At 39.6% G+C, this 16126-nt stretch overlaps 2 protein-coding genes across 2 annotated transcripts in view; both read left to right on the top strand.

Moving 5' to 3' along the window:
- LOC107729780 (phosphatidylinositol glycan anchor biosynthesis class U protein-like) overlaps positions 1 to 5387 on the top strand; it is an 8437-nt gene extending 3050 nt beyond the window's left edge. The window contains exons 7-12 of the mRNA XM_016540475.1: positions 531 to 628; positions 711 to 865; positions 949 to 1092; positions 1178 to 1302; positions 2529 to 2671; positions 3341 to 5387. Coding sequence (XP_016395961.1) covers positions 531 to 628; positions 711 to 865; positions 949 to 1092; positions 1178 to 1302; positions 2529 to 2671; positions 3341 to 3454 — 779 coding nt within the window. The 3' untranslated portion in view covers positions 3455 to 5387. The remainder of the gene's footprint in view (positions 1 to 530; positions 629 to 710; positions 866 to 948; positions 1093 to 1177; positions 1303 to 2528; positions 2672 to 3340) is intronic.
- A 4196-nt stretch (positions 5388 to 9583) lies between these two features.
- Positions 9584 to 16126, top strand: part of LOC107729729 (oxidative stress-induced growth inhibitor 2-like) — a 13410-nt gene continuing 6867 nt past the window's right edge. The window contains exons 1-6 of the mRNA XM_016540402.1: positions 9584 to 9615; positions 12062 to 12129; positions 13768 to 13904; positions 14089 to 14280; positions 14774 to 14865; positions 15319 to 16122. Of these exons, the coding sequence (XP_016395888.1) occupies positions 12072 to 12129; positions 13768 to 13904; positions 14089 to 14280; positions 14774 to 14865; positions 15319 to 16122 (1283 nt within the window). The 5' untranslated portion in view covers positions 9584 to 9615; positions 12062 to 12071. The remainder of the gene's footprint in view (positions 9616 to 12061; positions 12130 to 13767; positions 13905 to 14088; positions 14281 to 14773; positions 14866 to 15318; positions 16123 to 16126) is intronic.

Genomic DNA, 16126 nt, shown 5'->3' with positions numbered 1-16126 from the left:
GCGTTATGCAAATCTTCCCACACAGTGACGTAGACATGTGGGGGCGTGTTTTAGGAGGGCGTGGACGAGAACTAACTTTTAAATAGAATATCTCTTTGGGTTTGAGACTTTAGTCTTTGCAACTTTAGGGATCTTATCTATTCACTAACAGCTTGTAACACTCCAAAGAGAAAGGCAAACTTGAAATCGCATCATATGACCCCTTTAATCAAATAAATGCCGCCTTGGTGAGTATAAGAGACCTTTCAGAAACTTACTGACCCCAAACTTTTTAACAGTAGTGAATATGCAAATTGTGATGTAGTCAGTGTATAATCAGAAGTAGTAATGGTTATGAAGCATCTCAGTGAACGTGTCACAAAGATCAGCGCACATCATCAGAAACACATTTAGGATCAGCAGTCTTTGATCTGAGTAATTATTAAGAAATGATCAACTGCTCATATTTGACTATTATTTATTATAATCATATGAAGTATGAAATAATTGTCTGTGGTTTACTGTATGTGGTGTTGTTGTGGATTCTTCAGGTAGTGCCTTGTTGAGTGGGATATTGTTGGCCTTGGCTACATATCAGTCCATCTATCCTCTGACCTTATTTGCTCCTGCACTCCTATTCTTCCTGCAGGTGAGAGTCTGAACTCAGACTAATGCAGATACATTGCTCTGATGGCCAAAATGAAACATCTCTCTCTCTCGGTCTCTTTCAGAGGTTATATATCCCAGTGAACCTGAGGAGGAGTAGTTTCTGGTGCTTCACTCTTCAGTATGCGTTCATATATGTGGGCAGTCTGGTGGTGATCACTGGACTCTCTTTCTTCCTCCTGGGCTCCTGGGACTTCATCCCTTCTGTCTATGGATTCATGTCAGTCAGCAGTCATACGCCACACGCTTTATTTGCAAATACATATTTATTATTCAAATATTTACTGTGTGTGTATTCCACAGATTTTCTGTTCCAGACCTGACTCCAAACATCGGACTCTTCTGGTACTTCTTTGCAGAGATGTTTGAGCATTTCCGTCTCTTCTTCATCTGCGTCTTCCAGATCAATGTCTTTTTTTACACCATCCCGCTCTCCATCAAACTCAAGTAGGTCCTGCATATACCTGAACATGAGCAGTGCGTTCATTTAGCATGTATAGCACTCTCATGGGTAAACAATTCAATCAAACAGGGAGCATCCAGTGTTCCTCATCTTCATGCAGATTGCCATCATCTCCATCTTTAAGTCGTACCCTACTGTGGGAGATGTCGCCCTCTACATGGCATTTTTGCCAGCCTGGAGTCACCTTTACCGATGTGAGTAGCTGTTTTCATTTAAACATGTTGACAGATTTGCTACTGAAGCGGGAAAATGGAGTAGGGCATATCAAAGGGCATGTCCTTTTTTTTGAACCATGAACCAGTTGCTACTTGCTATTGCTAGTCAGTGACAGGTGGTAAAAGTAAAGTGACATTATCATTCTAGAGAGCATTTTATAGGAAAATGAGTATTTATTCTTTCCTTTTTTCCATTTTCTTTGAAAAGAATTTTACAATTTTAAAAGTTTATTTTATCACCATCATATAAGCTAGGGTTGGACACGTGCACAAAAAGCCACAGAAACTCAATTTTGATTTTAGTCATATCAAAGTGCTTATAATTAATAGCTTTTATGAATTTGTTCCCTATTAATGCATTATATATTGATATACACTGCCATTCAAAAGCTTGGGTTCAGGAAGAAATAGTTTTAAAGAAATTAATATTTTTATTTAGCAAGGACACATTAAATAAATTAAAAGTGACAGTAAAACATTTTTAATGTTGCTAAAGTTTTATATTTCAAATAAATGTTGTTGTCTTGAACTTTCAATTTCAAAAAAATTGTATCACACTTTCTACAAAAATATTAAGCAGATAAGGTGTAATAATATTTCACAAAGTTTCTTATACTGTATTTTGATCAGTTAAATGCAGCCTTGGTGAGCATAAGAGAGTTCTTCCAAAAACATTTAAAAAATCTCACTGACCTCCAAACTTTTGAAGAGTTGTGTAAATTGAGCAAAATATAATTTCATGTCTTTTGTGTGGGTTTTTCTCTGTGACTTAATCAAATGTGGAGTGTATTCCGTGCTGTTCAATATATTAAGCACCTTTACAAATAATATGTGTACTATTTTCAGATTTCATAGGAAAATCAAAATTGAACATGGTAAAATACGATAAAAAGGGGCATTGCACTTGTATTGGCAGCCGAAAGCATGGTTGTATTTGCAGAATATTAAATAGACACAAATGCAAGGAGTTGGGCTTCTGTAGAACTTTGTGAATGACTGCTATTCAAATTCTGTGGAAATATGTAGACTAAAGCATCCAATGCAGATTCCGTGCAAGCCTGCATAGATACGCACTCAGTTTGTATTTGTGCAACTGGATAAATCTGCTAGCAAGCTTTTTACTGAAATCAGCTGCAAGTATTGAACTTTAGAAATGCATTTTTTTTTAGAAATGAGTTTTCTTTATTTCTTTCTCTTTATTTCAGTTTTGAGGAACATCTTTCTGGTGTCGTGCGTGCTGTTGGCATGCTCCGCTCTCTTTCCTGTGCTCTGGCATCTGTGGATATACGCTGGCAGTGCCAACTCTAATTTCTACTATGCCATCACATTGCTCTTCAACTTCGGACAGGTAAAGGGTCCCATCTTGATAAGCCATTTCAACTAAACACAATTGGAAATACAGCTGCCATGTTGTCTGTTTGTTTTGCTCAGAAGTCTTTAAGTTAAACAAAAAAGTTTTCTTATAGCTCTTAGCCTCAAGGTAGAGTTAGATTCTATTCATTATACCATGACAGAAGCTGTCATGCCAGGTATTTCCTGTACTCATGGAGGTAGTACACAAAACCTGGTGTCAGGTTGCAAGAAAGATGACAGAAAGAAAGGCTATTGAACAACTAGTAAAATAAAGGTCAATGCAAAGATAGCAGCGGTTATCCGCTCCTAGCTTTTGGTGTTTGACAGGCTCAGCTACGATAGTGTTTACAACTACTTGGCTGACAAATTGTGGGTGGAAAAATCGATGTAGGAACAAGGTTTCATTATGCATTAACTTGTATTAGTTTCAGCTAAACAGTCCCGTATTGGGTTAACCAAGACAGCTGGCACACCCCACATTACCCGTAAGGCACGTGCACCTCGCATTTGCTTGGAACAAATCCCATCTTTTTGTAGATATTAGAAGTCTGGGATTTGTCAGTTGGATCTCAGAACGAAAGTTCATTTAGTGAGCACTGTGAAAATTCACAGTAAAGTTTACAGATTACATGAACTAATGTCATGTGTGTTTACACCACCACAGATCCTCCTGGTATCAGATTATTTCTACGCCTACCTGCGTCGAGAACATCACCTGACACACGGCCTCTATCTAAAGAAGAAAGATGGCACTGAAGCCACTCTAGTGTTAAAGTGACCTTCTTTCGTAGAACTTAGAGATCTCACCGACTGCCTCACACCCCCATATCTTTGCTTTTTTAATTTTCCATTCACACTACATTCTTTTTTTCTCCAGTTTTTTTTCTCTCTCACCTCAATTTGCCTCTCCTTGCTTTTTTCCCCATTACTTTCTTTTGCACATTTGAGCATTTTACCTCATGTTTGAATGTTGACACCACCTCTTGGACCAAAGCTGTTTTGTACGAGACTTTTTGATAATGGGGGCCGAATGAAGGTATCTGAGTGATACAGAACTTTACTATTTCGGCTCCCATGAGATGGGTACAAAGTTATTTTCACTTTTGATTTGCTTGTCTTTCATTGTTTCGAAAGATTTGCTTTCTTTATTAAACTCCATTCAAAAAGTTGAGGTTGTTTGGCTGGACTTGTAGTTTGAAGTCGTGGTCAGCAGAGGGCATAACATGAATGTGGAGACTTCAGAGGGCCAAAACTGTAGAATCCGATATGAAGAGGCGGTTATGTTCAAATGTTCTCTGAATGCTTTTCTTGGTTCTTGTTTTTTTAACCTCTTAATAATGCAAGAGGAATTAAGACTTGCTTAAATACTCAGATTTGGTACTTTTTGTACAACAATTTTGTTTGTTTGTTTTATGTTCTTACAAAATGAGGGATTAAACTGCACTGCAATTTTATTTATTTTTAAATGGGCCCTGGTTCGAATTGGGTTTATTGTTCTGTTTTATGATTCCTTTGGGATTAGGAATTAGCCGCCTGGATTTACTTTGATCCGTGCTTTTGATCTAACACCAGGGCACGTGAACCTATCGATTGCACACCTGTATAACCCCTCCCTCTTGTGGTTAGACCTTCCTTTTAGTTCTTAGATGGTGGAATTTTCCATTGCCTGTATCGTTTTCAGACATTTCTAATAATCCGCCCTTTGACCAGAAGACGCAAACATCCGGGTGGCTTTGATAATGAGGTCAGCTGTTTCAAATCTAGTGTGTGGAAGTCATCTCTAAAGTCATAAAGATGTAGATGCTGAAGGTTTACAAATATATGCTTGCCATTTTATTTCCACATGCACTGACATACCTTATCGTACCTTATGTTGACCTTAAATGACATAACGCAAATGGATTTCCTAAAACGACTAAATTAATTAGTTGTTAAATGTTTAACTAACAATGAAAGTATTTTATATCATGCTGTATATTAACCAAGAAACTGTTAGCAGGAAGATTTTAAAAAATCATTCTTAATTCTTTTTTTTTTTGTCCTGATATTGAGTAAAAACAAGCAAAATTAAGATAAGACTCGTTTTCACAGAATACATTTTCAGTTTGCTTCTCTTCCCACATTGGCAATTTTTTTTTTTTTATGCTTAAAACAAAAACAAACATCAGTAATGTAAGAAAGAAAAAAAATGTTTTATATCTTGTACAATTTTAAAGTAAATTTATTTTGTTTTGACACTAAGATATTGTTACTGGACAACAAGACAGAAAGACGGATTCAGACAACTTTTTGGGGAGTATAATACACAGCATTTTGACTGAAACTACTGACTGCAGTTGTTGTACTAGCCAGTACCATTTTCTTTCTTTCAGTCCTCATGGGAATTATTTATTGTGTTGTTTTGAATTCATTTTTCTACTCCATTTTACTTTGGATGAACAACAGACTAAAGTTCATAAATGTGCTTTTTGGTACCAAGTTAAAAACATTTGAATGGCCAGCGAAATGTGAACATGTCTGTGGTTGGCACGATTAAGGGCTTCTCTCCTGCTCGCATCGGAGATGTACACTGAAGTATTACACATTACGTGACCTCCATTTCACATTACTCATGGTTCCCCTTTCAGCCTGAAAGGAACGTTTGGGCCATTTTGGATGTCACAACACTGATTTGTAAATGATGTGGTGATTAAAATGCCAATAAAGATAATTTCTCAGTTGTGTTGTTTTGTTAAACCACATTGGTTCTTGATTTAAGAGATTTTATCAAAACTTATAAAAGATCCACCCATTATGCTCAGTTATTTGGGTGTACAACAGCAGTCTTATGGTCTGGTTTCTTTAAGGAAAAAGTGCCATTTAAATTAAGCCTGTCATGGGTTTTTATGTAGAAACAAGAAGTATAATCTCATGTCAGCAAGTATTGTGTATCCCAGTTCAAGTACGTATTGCTGAAATCATGACTTGATGAGTGAACTAATGAATAGACTTAGTAAAGTTTGAAGTTTTCTATCTATTCTATAGATGCTATAGGCTTGGCAAACGCATTTTGTAGTTATGAAATACCTTTAAACACTGTCAAAATGTTGTCACAGACTTTCATGTCAATGAGAGCTTTATAGGTCTCGCTGACAGACGACACTGAAACAAACAAAAAAGTTGAAAATTGAGCATTTATGCCGCACCTGCTTTAGTTTGCCAAATACTTTAAGCTGTCTAGAGTGAAATGAAGAGATTTAGCATTATTCCCACTAATTACACAAACTCAACCTATCTGCATTGTGAAATTCATGTTTTGTGTAGAGTTCATTTTAACACAATTTTTATTTATTTTTTTCCCCCACACAATTTACATTTCTACTTTGAAACACATAAGCTATTAAAAAGACTGTACAGACTTGCTTCTTGGCATTTGCCACAAATTACATTACAATCATTTTTTGTAAGTCATTACTGGGAGACGTCATCACGCCAGGTGAAAGTCAGAATGACTCTGCATAAATCATGTTATTAAAAAATTTATTGTATTGGTGTCCTTTCACCTCTTTCAGTGGATTAAATTATTACTTAACCACAGGTTGTTAAGTTTCATCATATTTATCTTGAGATGTTTGTTTTTAGATCATTTATATTTGAATATTGATCTTCAGCTATAAAATAAATGGTCAAATTATCAGTAATAAATCATAGTTTGAGTTTATATTTGATAGCTTTCGTTGACATTTTAGTAATTGACATTCCCTGAGAATCCAAATAGGTAATATTTTACAACAAGGTTGTTAATGTTAACATCAGTTAACAATAGTTTAAATGAACTAAAACTGAGAAGTACTTCTACAACATTTAATAATCTTGGTCAATGTTCATTTCTACATATAATACAAAATGTTTTAAGATTTCAAGTTAATATACTATGAATCATATGTATACGTTAACACTACCCAAGCTGTAAAAAGTTATTGTTTGCTGTTAGTTCATGATACGTATGCTAACAAATGTTAACATAGAAAAAAATATACGTAAACAAACCCAAGTTTGCCTAACACTGCAATTGCTTTTCATTCTCATGGCTTCTGTGCAGATTGCCTAAATAATGTTGCATAAGCATTTACATAACTTCTGAGCTACCATGACAACTGCATGGGACCTGGTGAATCAGATTTTCATGTTACCATTCTTTCGCTCTTGAGCTGATGAAGCGATGCTTTGTAATAACACAGACTTGGTTCTCTTTGTGATTGCCGTTGACTCTTGGATAGACTAAAGAGAAATGCTTTCGGAAGCCTTTTGAAAAGGGCCCCTCATTCTGTCTAACTGGAAACTTGTTGAGTCATACGCTGACTAGCCAGCAGAATGCAAGAGGCTACTGAAGTAGAGCGTAAAGGACTAAAATGAAACATTTGGTCTACAACAAAATGCTTGTATTAAACCCACTAATTACAGTCACAACTTTTATCAACACCTCAGTCAACGTTGTGATGATATTTAGACAAGGTTCCATGATAATTCTTTGTTTTTCTTTTCTTACACGTACCATTTTAGAAACATTGGAATGGTAATCTTTGTAATTCTGTAGTATTTTTTTTAAATGCCTCTGAGTATTGTGTAAATGTTGTGGTGTATGAATATGGTACCATGTTATATATCAAAATACCATGGTATTGCCACAGAATACTGTATTTATCCTTCATCTGAACTGTATGAACAATATAAACTTAAATGTGGACCGTTTTATCTCCCGAGAGAATTTTCTGTTGGGTATATCTGTGCTGCGTACATCCCCCCAGACGCTAATGCTAAACTGGCTCTAGCACAGCTACACGACAGCATTAATAACAGCCTGGCTGCACACCCTGACAGTGTCTTTATAGCGGGGGATTTTAATCATGCTGACTTAAAGACTGTATTTCACAAATTCCACCATAATGTGAACTGTGCAACCAGAGGAGATAAAACACTGGACCAGGTGTATACCAATGTGACTAATGCTTAAGTCCAGGCATATCCTCATCTGGGTTTGAGTGATCATATCTGACTCATGCTCCATCCCCAGTATACACCCATTATTAAGACTGCTAGGCCCATGGTGAAGCCAGTTAGAATATGGCCTAAAAATGCTATCCCTGAGCTACGGGACTGCTTCCACTACAGACTGGGATGTTTTCAGAGACCGGGAATTACTAACACGCCAGGCCCTTGATGAGTACACCACCACAGTTATGGATTATATCAATTTCTGTGTAGATAGGGTTACATCCTGGAAGCTGATCCATGTCTTTCCTAACCAAAAAACCATAGATGACACATGAGGTTCGGCTGCTGATTAAAGCCAGGGAGCAGCCTATAGGTCTGGGCTCAGAGGGGCTTACAGCACAGCCATGAGTGCTCTCAGAAGGGGCATCAAGTCTGCCAAACTGGATTATAAAAGGCGGATTGAAGCCCACTTTAGCACCTCAACAAACTCCCGGCAGGTGTGGGAGGGAATTAGGGTCGGACTACAAGGGAACAACATCTGCCTCTGTGAGTAGTGCTTCCACTCTAGCAGAGGAACTAAACCTGTTTTATGTCCATTTTGATAGGGAGAACAAGGACACTGTGTTGCCCCATCTGCCCTCCAACGACAACACTGCACCAGTCCTGAGCGTTCATGAAGTTAGACTCTGCCTGGGAAACATCAACCCCAGGAAGGCATCCGGTCCAGATGGAGTGCTGGGCCAGGTGCTAAAGGACTGTGCGGCCGAGCTGGCAGAGGTCTTCTCTTCACCACCATCTTCAACCTGTCGCTGTCCAAGTCATAGGTCCCAGCATGATTCAAAGCAGCCATAATCATTCCTGTCTACAAACAAACCAATGTCACATGCCTGAATGACTTCAGGCCTGTAGGCCTGTGACACTCACACCTATCCCTGCCAAGTGCCTGGAGCGGCTGGTCATGAAACACATAAAAAAGGCCCTACCACCTGCTTTTGACCAGTATCAGTTTGCATACCACATTTGAACCACATTTTTGAGGCTATTCAACAGAAAAGAGGCAATGCCTTTTGATATAATATTTCGTTTCACTGTAATGTATGTACGTTCCTTGAACTACATTTTTGCGACTAATAATATGTTTAAATGAAAACAAAAAGAGGCAGTGGTGTTTGATATCATATTTCGTCGTATTGTAAATGCATACAGTGTAGATAACCGGAGTAGCCAAGGCGAGCTGACTGACGTTATCAGGTAGCCTACACTGCTGTCCCATTTGCAGAATTACCGGACTTGTGTCCTCCCGTCCTCTTGCGAAGTCCGAACTACCGAGGGCGCAGGTCCTAACCATAGACTCCTAACTTTGCGTACTTGGTATTGAGAAACGGTCAGCGAATGGAAAACTACAAGCTAGAACCATAGACACGCTCTTGCGTCACCCTTCACCCAACCAATCATAATGCTAAGCGTCACGTCTTCGCTCGATGATTGGCTCGAATGGGCGGACGCTGAAGAAGAATTATAAAACCCATTAGCGCACGAGTATCTTAACAGTGCGGCATCTCTCAATATCTCATTACAGCAACACAGAAGCAGGCGAGCTGACTGACGTTATCAGGTAGCCTACACTGCTGTCCCATTTGCAGAATTACCGGACTTGTGTCCTCCCGTCCTCTTGCGAAGTCCGAACTACCGAGGGCGCAGGTCCTAACCATAGACTCCTAACTTTGCGTACTTGGTATTGAGAAACGGTCAGCGAATGGAAAACTACAAGCTAGAACCATAGACACGCTCTTGCGTCACCCTTCACCCAACCAATCATAATGCTAAGCGTCACGTCTTCGCTCGATGATTGGCTCGAATGGGCGGACGCTGAAGAAGAATTATAAAACCCATTAGCGCACGAGTATCTTAACAGTGCGGCATCTCTCATTACAGCAACACAGAAGCACAACGGGAGAAAGCTGCGTGAGTATTTTACCTTTCCATTTAAATATCAACGCAGCCGCTCTGCTTGTATATTCAAGAATTGCTGTCTTATGTCAAACTGCGAGTTATTCGGATCTCGGAAATTTGCATTACATGTAACGTTACGTGCTTTTTCTACATTAGAGTCGTGATGATTTACGCTCATCACTCCAATGTGAGTTACATTAGAAGATTTGACATCATTTTCAATCGTGGTTTGATGAATTGCGTCACATTTTGCACTCATCTCATCTCTTGGGTCATTTTAACTCATCTTTGTTCTTGTTTCCTTAATTTGGTGTTGCGTCGTAATGTGTCCGTCGGATATGGAAATGGTCTCGTGGGCATGTCTGGGCACAAGACTGAAATACAAGCATCAGCGCAGGTCCTAACCATAGACTCCTAACTTTGCGTACTTGGTATTGAGAAACGGTCAGCGAATGGAAAACTACAAGCTAGAACCATAGACACGCTCTTGCGTCACCCTTCACCCAACCAATCATAATGCTAAGCGTCACGTCTTCGCTCGATGATTGGCTCGAATGGGCGGACGCTGAAGAAGAATTATAAAACCCATTAGCGCACGAGTATCTTAACAGTGCGGCATCTCTCATTACAGCAACACAGAAGCACAACGGGAGAAAGCTGCGTGAGTATTTTACCTTTCCATTTAAAAATTCAACGCAGCCTCTCTGCATGTATATTCAAGAATTGCTGTCTTACGTCAAACTGGAGTTATTCGGATCTCGGAAATTTGCATTACATGTAACGTTACGTGCTTTTTCTACATTAGAGTCGTGATGATTTACGCTCATCACTCCAATGTGAGTTACATTAGAAGATTTGACATCATTTTCAATCGTGGTTTGATGAATTGCGTCACATTTTGCACTCATCTCATCTCTTGGGTCATTTTAACTCATCTTCGTTCTTGTTTCCTTAATTTGGTGTTGCATCGTAATGTACAGAAAAGAGGCAATGCCTTTTGATATAATATTTCGTTTCACTGTAATGTATGTACGTTCCTTGAACTACATTTTTGCGACTAATAATATGTTTAAATGAAAACAAAAAGAGGCAGTGGTGTTTGATATCATATTTCGTCGTATTGTAAATGCATACAGTGTAGATAACCGGAGTAGCCAAGGCGAGCTGACTGACGTTATCAGGTAGCCTACACTGCTGTCCCATTTGCAGAATTACCGGACTTGTGTCCTCCCGTCCTCTTGCGAAGTCCGAACTACCGAGGGCGCAGGTCCTAACCATAGACTCCTAACTTTGCGTACTTGGTATTGAGAAACGGTCAGCGAATGGAAAACTACAAGCTAGAACCATAGACACGCTCTTGCGTCACCCTTCACCCAACCAATCATAATGCTAAGCGTCACGTCTTCGCTCGATGATTGGCTCGAATGGGCGGACGCTGAAGAAGAATTATAAAACCCATTAGCGCACGAGTATCTTGGGGCTGTAACAGTGCGGCATCTCTCATTACAGCAACACAGAAGCACAACGGGAGAAAGCTGCGTGAGTATTTTACCTTTCCATTTAAAATATCAACGCAGCCGCTCTGCATGTATATTCAAGAATTGCTGTCTTACGTCAAACTGTAAACCTACCCTTACAGTAGGATAAATACAGTGTTGGTAGCATAATCTGATAGGTAGCATTATTTGTCACAACACCGGCAACCTACTTGTCAATCAAAAATTATTCACAGTTTGCGAGGCAGTGGGGGGAAACGTCTCAAGTGTCTTAAATGAGCAGTCCCACAATTTTAGCTTTCTAGTTCGCACGTTGGTAACGGCGGTCACACTTTAAATCTACGCACTTATGGTTTTTAAACGTTGAACTTTAATGACTTGTGTCCTTTTACCTTTTTTTTTTTTTCTGCATCTTTATAAACTGTCCAGAACATAAATAACTCTGGCACACACGCCCCCTGGACTCCATTCAAGAAAACGGAAAAAAGTCTGTGAAATCAGCTATGTGCATTACACCTTGTATATATTTAAGTGAAATCACCAGCAGAGCTTTATATTTAAGTGTATTTGTGTATTAATAAGTGTACTAGACATCTGGCACGTCGTGCGGTCGCAATTCAGAATGACTCGACGATTTCGACCCTGGCGCGAACAGCTTTAAACAGGCGCTGTCACTTTAAGAAATTCTGCGCACTCATGGTTACATTGAATTTCTGTTATGTAACAATACATCGGTTGATTCATAAGAAGTGCCAGCTGAAGCTTATAGTTTGCCTTACTATAATGCAGATTATATAGGGTTATCTAATACAAGAGGACAATGTTAGTCACCATTACTAGTCATGACTAAGAAAGTGGAAACTGGATGGAGTGATCTGGTATTGTGTATCTTGGGAGGGGTGTTTATGGTTGTGTTTATAGCTTTTGCAGCTCACCATTTGTTCTCTTTTTGCATGTAACAGGTGAGCCACTATGGAGTTGTACAACAAAGACACATTTTCTGATGATATCCTGCCTGTTGTCATTGTTGGTAAGAGTTGTCATAATATATATTTGTTGTCCATGAGCACTCGCAATTGTTAATGCACATTTACATGCATAATGCATGCAAAACCATTCTATTTTTGTTCTGTCGTTTCTCTCTCGTTGTCATCTTTGTTCTAGACAAGGGGTTCTCAAAGTCTACGTTCAAAGGTCCAAATCTGAATTTTCATCAGTGTCAAAGGTCCGGCCTGGAACAATTGGTTATTACAAAACTTGTTTTTAATAAACATACACAACATGCATAACAAATAAACACTCATTTTTTTTAAAATAAAGTGCCCTTTGCATTCAAAATACATTAGTAATAATACATGGCTCAAAACTTAAGCACCTTCTCAAAACAGGTCTGAAGCATGCTTTTTGTTTGTTTGTTGAAGCACACCAGTGTTTCCCACAGACTTGCAAATGCAAATTAATTCTCTGCCAGCAGGAGGTGCTTTGGGAGCTGGAGATATAGCGGTTTCCCCGGTAACGGCTGTAATCAAATAAGCACTGCTCACAAACGCTACTTTATCAGGCATTACAGGAAAGACGAAATGAAAATGACATAGAAGCTTTTCTGAAGGCGGACGGTTCTTTTCAAAGATACATTCATATAAAAACGCCCGCACTGCATTTTAATTTTGAAACGTGCAGTGCCCATGTTTCAAAGAAGTAGGCCTATAAGCCTCTTGGAAAATCTAGCTATTTGTGCCGTGTCAGTTTTGATATAGTGACGGGCCGCCACAAATAACTCAATGTATGGGAAACACTTGGACACTGCTATAAGTCAAATTGCCGGCATAATCTAAGTAATAATAATAATAATAAAAACTCATATTAGCGGTGTTTCCCAAGTTTCGCCCGATTAGATTATGTAAAACGCTCACCGGATGTCATGACAACAATGTCACGCAGGAAAGTTATTGGTGCCGGTCAGTTTTGATATAGTGACGGGCCGCCACAAATAACTCAATGTATGGGAAACACTTGGACACTGCTATAAGTCAAATTGCCGGCATAATCTAAGTAATAATAATAATAATAAAAACTCATATTAGCGGTGTTTCCCAAGTTTCGCCCGATTAGATTATGTAAAACGCTCACCGGATGTCATGACAACAATGTCACGCAGGAAAACTAAATATCTCGCCTTCGCTTTAATTTCAGACCATCTCCAAAAAGACATAAAAAAAAACTAAACGCATGATTTACAAGTTTAACAGTTTATCAAAGTAGGAAATTAGTGCTCTTGAAATACGAAATGGCGGCGAGTCCGGACTTTGAGAAGCACTGTTCTTGACTGTACTTCTCTGAGCAATTTGAAATGCATTGCAGCCAAGGTCCAGAATTAACTAATGACCAAGCTCAAATGGAATCTGTACGTGCAGAACTCTACAGAAAGCTCAGCAGCCTTGCACAGAATTGGAACGCATGTTATTCAAAAATGTTCTGCACATCCAGAATCCCTTGCATTTTTGTTTATTCAATATTTTGGCTACTTTGAAAATCCTTTCACCTCAGTTACATTTACCATGTTTAGATGTGAGATTATATCATCTTAAAAACAGTGAGAACTCTTGTTCTGTTGCAGTTCCTGATCTATAGAGCATTTCCAGTATTCACATGCATGGCTGTATTTCAGGTAATGGACCATCAGGGATTTGTCTCTCTTATTTGCTGTCGGGATACACGCCTTACCTTTCCCCCGATGGTTTCCATCCCAACCCAATTTTGCATAACAAGCTGACAGAGAATCCTCATCTGTCTTTGTTTGACCAGGTAATGCACACACATAATCCCCCTATATACATTTACCACACCTCTTTACATAACAAGTGGTGATTAATTGTATCGTTTTTCACCAAAAGCCTCTAAAGGCTACTACAAGGATTAGTGAATGTTGTCAATGATTCATGTTCAAATACAGAAAAAAAAACGGTTTTGTCTTATTATGTGCATGTAGAATCTAGAGTACCTGTGTGAGGGTGTAGAGGGCCGTTCATCAAACCCTGTGGCTGTGCTCTTCGACGCCCTCCTTCTTCCAGATGGTGACTTTGGGGTGGATTGCGCCTCCCCGCTGATATGGAGACATGAGCCGGAAAGGGCCACACCTCACCTTGTGCTGGGGAAGGGACCACCTGGAGGGGCCTGGCATGTAAGTAACCACACCTAACATATTTCTGGCTTCTGATCTAATGCCTCAGCAGTCATATTGTTCTCTTTTTTTTTTTTTGTGAAGCTGTACTATTATTTTAAATGGGTGAGTGTCACAAATCCATGTGCGAGTCATGTTTCACTCCAAAATCTAAAGAAAAATGACATTTTCTTCAGATTTGAGACGTTTTCCAAAGTTGTATTCCTATTACTGTCATGTGATAAAGAGCAATGAGTAAAACACAGAAGTAAAATGTTCATATATATTACAGTGATGAGAAATAGGGTGAAATATGACTTGAAATGTGGGGAAAAAACACTTTGAAGGTACTGATGGGAAAGAACTCATGTGATCCATAGTTGCATGCCTGAAAACAACTGCAACAGTGTTTTCTATTGAGGTTTTGTACCAGTTTAATCAGATGTTATTCTTGTGCTCTGCCTGCTTCATTCCAAGATGTCAAGTTGTTGTTTATTATGCTTGATGCCTGCAGGCGATGGAGGGCTCAATGCTGACACTCAGCTTGGCTAACTGGATGGAACTTCCTGGTTTGAAGCTGAAGGAGTGGATGAGAGATAAACGAAGGTATAAAGAAATGAAACCCAAACATTAAAATTAGTGCAGAGAATAAAGGGCTCGTATTTCATACAACATTCTTAGTCAGATTCTTGGCATAAGTCTGATATGAAAATAAGATTCCCCCTTTGTGTTAGTCCTAGAACCAAACTGAAACTGTTAAGCAACTTACAAAAACTGCTCTGTGTACATTTTTCTGTTAAAATACTTTCTCTTTTTCTAACAATGTGAGAAGTATAAGCAATAATTATCTTAATTTCTCTTAAGATGGTGGATCAAAACCTTTCATCAAAGTTGTCTTAAAACCTAAAACCAAAATGCGTTCTTGTCTTAGGGCAACTTTGATGAACTTTTTCGATCCACTTCAAATGTTGACTACTGGTTTTGTAAAATAATAAGTCTCTCTTTTTTTTTCCAAATTGTCTTTTTTCCAGTATCTAACATACTGGTTTGTGTGTGCAGAAATTTACGTAATGACCGGGCCACACCAGCTGAGATTGCATCGTACTACCAGCACTATGTGACTAAAATGGGTCTGGAGAAGAGCTTTGCTTGCGGCACCACCGTAACCTCAGTGTCTCGGGTTTCCCTTGAATCTGGCTGCTCCGTTTGGAAGATCCAAGGCCTCCAGAGAAGAGCAAGCAGTGGTGAAGAAACTGAAGTCCCTTTCTCTGTCTATGCCGAGAACGTGGTGCTTGCCACAGGAACCCACGACATCCCTGCCCGTCTTGGCGTGGAAGGTGAAAACCTTCCCTTTGTGTGCCACAGCTTCTGGGAGCTGGAGGCCGCCATTTCGTCAGGCCGCTTGGACCGCGCTTCAGAGCCGGTTCTTGTGGTTGGTGCTGGGTTGACGGCGGCGGATGCCGTTCTGGCAGCTCACCACTTGAACACTCCTGTATATCACACCTTTAGACGACCTGTGAGTGATCCGGCGCTCATCTTCAACCAGCTGCCCAAGCTCCTCTACCCTGAGTACCACAAAGTGCATCAAATGATGAGCCAGCAGCAGTACAAAGTGGGTGAGACGGTGGTCAATCTGTCCAACCAGCCTCTTTCTTCACCTGCTGATGGCACCAGCCCGTATACCTGTTATCCTGGTTACCTAAGTTTCCCAAAGCACCATGTAGCTGCCTTCAGACGTGATGGCAAGTGTGTGCTTGAGGATGAGGGAGGGATACAGACAGTGCTGCAAGTCTCAATGGCGCTCATTTTGATTGGTGCCCATCCCAACCTGTTATTCCTCCCAGAACATGGTGGTCCGCTGGCGTTG

This window comes from Sinocyclocheilus rhinocerous, unplaced genomic scaffold, assembly GCF_001515625.1.
Source record: "Sinocyclocheilus rhinocerous isolate Xijiao unplaced genomic scaffold, SAMN03320098_v1.1 scaffold218, whole genome shotgun sequence".
NCBI classification, from domain to species: Eukaryota; Metazoa; Chordata; class Actinopteri; order Cypriniformes; family Cyprinidae; genus Sinocyclocheilus; species Sinocyclocheilus rhinocerous.
Note: the sequence above shows the minus strand (reverse complement) of the source record. Positions and strands in the feature narration are given on the sequence as shown.